Raw genomic sequence first — 4,046 nt, 5'->3', positions numbered from 1 at the left:
TTAATAAGTCTATTTGTATAACCACTAGATGTTGCTAGAAAAGGTAAAGTGAGCTGTCTTATAATGGCCCTTTTCTATTCCTTCATTCCTTATTTTTTATTTTATTTTTTTTTTTTACTGCAAGATTTTTATTTTTTTTCATTTGGGAGAGAAAATGGAAGGAAAGGGAAAAAATAAATGTTTGATATTTGGATGGGGGAAGATACTTTGCAAAGAATAAATTAAGAAATAGAAATAATATTTGTTAACAAAATTGACCAAACTCAGGAAATGTGGCCTTTGCTCCCCCAAGAGAGAAGAATTAACTATCCCAGTGGCTTTGGATTTCTGGAGCAGAAGTCATCACTTCCAAGTGGGCAAAGGGAATCACACTGGGATACAGGTGATTCAGGTGTCTTCTGTGTACCTGACCACTGCTGCATTACCATGTTAAGCTTGCTATGGGACCAATCTGAAAAACTCCCAGAATCCAAGAGCTTCCCAGGATGAAGAGTTGAGCAAAGGCTTTAAATATTAGTAACCTGTTGTCCTTGAGGGTCGATACATCTGCGTTGACACTGGACAACTTCTTTCTCAGGATCCAAAGGGTCCACATCAGAAGGATTGAATTAATCATTATTATTGTGCAAACAGGTCCCAGGAAACTCCAGATGAACCCAGTGTCTGTATTCAGCCAGCAGCGGTTATGCATCCCGTAGCCTTCCCACTGGCTTCCTGCAGATACCCCTACGATCAGCCCTGGAAGACCATAGCCAAAGGCGCAGAGATAGAGCATCTTGATATTTCGGGAGCTAAAGTAGTTCACAACCTTAAGGTTCCTGACCATCAGGAATAGCATCACAGCCTCCACCAGCATCCAGGCAAAGCAGGCCAGGAAGAGGTAATGCAGCAGGCCAGTAATGATCGCACACACTATCTTGTTCTCTGTCTTGACCACTCCTACGAGGAAGAGGAGCTTTGCCAGGAAGAGGCAGACACACAGGTGCAGGTGGAGGGTGGTGTTGCGATTCTGGATGGAGCGGCAGAGCAGGAAAGTGGCAATGGCCAAGGCAAGACACAGCAATGAAAGAATCATCCCCACGTGGCTTATCAAAAACAAGGCAAAATCCACCGTGATCTCCCCAGATGCCATGATAACAGCCATGTTGGCCAGGTGTTTGCAGCTGCATGTGGTAATTTTCTCATTGGAGTTCAGTGTCGCACAGCCTGTAGGTGTCCACTGCCCACCCTCAATCTCTGGATCCCAAGTGATGCAGATGGATATGTCCGACCTCTTCTTTGTCCGGAGGTTCTCCAGAGTATAGATGATTGGATTGGAGAAGTTGTCTTTCTTATCACCGGTGATGATGCCACCTATGACTCGAGAATTCATCTGAAGCTTCCAAGGAGATCTGGTCAAGTTAGCTTCTGGGTTGTAGAAGAACTTTTCATCCAGAATGGACTCCATGCCCAGGAGAGAGGTGAAAGCTACTCCCGTGATACCTGATAATGTGCCCGAGGGTACAGATTCATTTATGGTGCTGCACTCAATCTTCATGGAATCACCTTTGGCTGACAAGGTCAAGACTAGATTTTCCACCAGGCAGTCGTCTTGGATGACTTTGCTCTTGATCTCTAGATATTCATTCGTCACTGTCTGACTCGTGTTCTCAGAGGGACTAACAAAAGCTGCCAATGTGACACTCTCCACACTGTCCAGAAAAGCTGTTGCTATGGCCGAGGTCCCCTCCAACTCAAGTTGTGCCATGTGGATGTCTCTTCAAGGACAGATGCCAAGTTCTCAGCAGCTTTCTGTCAGAAGAGAAGACTTTTCTCAGTATACATTTACTGATGTTTATGTAATGAGAGACTCAAATGTGCACAAAAGTCCACTCAGCAACATCTAAACTTGGCCACTGAGAAAGGCAACAGACTCTTAGGGACAGGGGAAGGGATTCATCCTCTTCCTGCTTTCCTCTGACTCCACTGTCATCCCAAAGGCCAATCCTGGTCAACTTCCAATATAATCCATTACCTCTATGAAAGGGAAAAAGAGGACTAGAGGTGAAATAGGAGGGGAAGATGGAAGTGGGGAGGAGGGAGAGAGAGAAAGACAGAGGGGGGAGGGAGGGAGAGAGGGAGAGAGAGAGAGGAGAGAGAGAGGAAGAGGAAGCGAGGGAAGGAGGAAGGGAAGGACTAGGGGCTGAATCCTCCCAGGCCATACCTCTGTCCTCCCATGAGGTCATTTTGGAATGTAACCTTTTCTTTGATCAGTTCCTCTCCCCCTCCCCCATCCAAGTACTTCCACCTTTTAGATAGGAGGCTGGAGATTTTACAAGTTACAATAATTAACTCAGTTTTAGCCTGGGAGCAATACATAATGTCCCCCTGACCTATATGGCCCTCTTTTCTGCTATTTTGTTGCATTTATATTTGATAAAATTTATTAATAAAATCACAGTAAATCAGATGACCCCTCCTACTCAGTTAGGGAAATCTCTCAAATTTAGAGGTTTAACTCTCTACCTTAATATGAATTTTGCATTATTTCCTGCTAACCCATTGTTTTCTCCATTTCTCTTTTCTAGGCACAGGCTAAGGATACAGACAAGCAATACAAGTCTTCACAAATGACTATCAAACAAAATTCAGGGAAAAGAAATAGTTTAGAATACAGAGAAACAGAAGATATAGCCAAGATGGCAGATTAAAGGCAGGGACTCACCTGAGATCTTCCCAATACTCCTCCAAATAACTTTAAAATAACACCTCAAAATGAATTTTAGAGTGGCAGAACCAATAAAAGGACAGGATGAAACAATTTTCCAGCTCAAGACAACTCAGAAGGTCTGAATTAAGGTTTGTTTCGCAGAGATGAGAGTGGAGCTCAGTCCAATGCAGGTAGCAAACTAGCAACAGGCCTTGGGGTAACAAGAGGCCTCACCTCTAGACAGTAAGGGGTGGGGAGTGGGGTCAGTAAACTAGTTAGAAAGAGAAATACAGGGACCCCTTGGCTACCACTGGGATCAGGACTCTGTTGAATTGTGCATATCTCATTCACAGTCATAGTCCCAGGGAGAAAAGGAGCACTAGCACAGTAGAGCTTGAGGCCCCAGCAAGTTCTAGGGTGGAAAAGAGTGTTTGTGGTTGCTCACAGGCTAGAAAAACAGTGACCACACCCTTCCCTACATCATACCACCTTGAAAGAACTGAAAACTTATAGACCGCCAGAACTAGCTCTGAAAATAGCAGCACAAAAATGTTGAGACTTGGGACAGTACCCCCTCCACCCTGGGAGCAGAGCCTAACTTTAACAGTCAAAAATCAAGAAGTAAACTGGAAAAATGAGCAAACAACAAGAACAACAACAAAGAACCTGACCGTAAAAAGTTACTACAGTGACAGGGAAGCTCAAAACACAAACTCAAAAGAAGACAATGAAATCAAAACAGCTACATGTGAAGTGTCAAAGAAAAATGTGAATTGGTCTCAGGCCCAGGAATTCTTGGAAGAAGTTCAAAGAGGATTTTAAAAATTAAATAAGAGAGGTAGAAGAAAAATTGGGAAAAGAAATGAGAGTTATGGAAGAAAAAAAATAGCATCTTAAAAATAGAATAAGCTAAATGGTAAAAGAGGCACAATTATCCACTAAAGAGAATTTCTTAAAAAATAGGATTGCCCAAAAGGAAAAAGATGTACAAAAGTTCACTGAAGAAAAGAACTCCCTAAAAAATGATTGACCAAATGGAAAAAAGGATATAAAAGCTCACTAAGGAAAATAATTCCTTAAGACTTAGAATTGAGCAAGTGGAAGCTAATGATTTCATGAGACATTAAGAAATGATAAAAGAAAATGAAGAGAATGAAAAATAGAAAAAATGTGAAATATCTCATTAAAAATTTACTGACCTGGAAAATAGATCAAGGAGAGATGATTTAGGAATTATGGGATTGCCTGAAATCCATGCTCAAAAAAGACCCTAGACATCATTATTCAAGGAATTATCTATCACCTCAGTTCCATAGTGGATTCTAATAGGAATCACAGACATAATGGAAGCAATGAC

At 42.1% G+C, this 4,046-nt stretch overlaps 1 protein-coding gene across 1 annotated transcript; it reads right to left on the bottom strand.

Moving 5' to 3' along the window:
- Nucleotides 1-421: 421 nt before the first annotated feature.
- On the bottom strand, nucleotides 422-3,046 carry LOC118846855 (adhesion G protein-coupled receptor E1-like). Its single transcript, XM_036755553.1, is given in 3 exon segments — nucleotides 422-1,744; nucleotides 1,747-1,791; nucleotides 2,981-3,046. Coding segments are annotated over 3 exon segments (1,434 nt in total).
- Nucleotides 3,047-4,046: the final 1,000 nt, after the last annotated feature.

The sequence above is a fragment of the Trichosurus vulpecula genome, chromosome 4, assembly GCF_011100635.1.
Source record: "Trichosurus vulpecula isolate mTriVul1 chromosome 4, mTriVul1.pri, whole genome shotgun sequence".
Classification (NCBI taxonomy): domain Eukaryota; kingdom Metazoa; phylum Chordata; class Mammalia; order Diprotodontia; family Phalangeridae; genus Trichosurus; species Trichosurus vulpecula.
The sequence above is the reverse complement of the archived record's forward strand: the minus strand, read 5'-3'. Positions and strand labels throughout refer to the sequence as shown.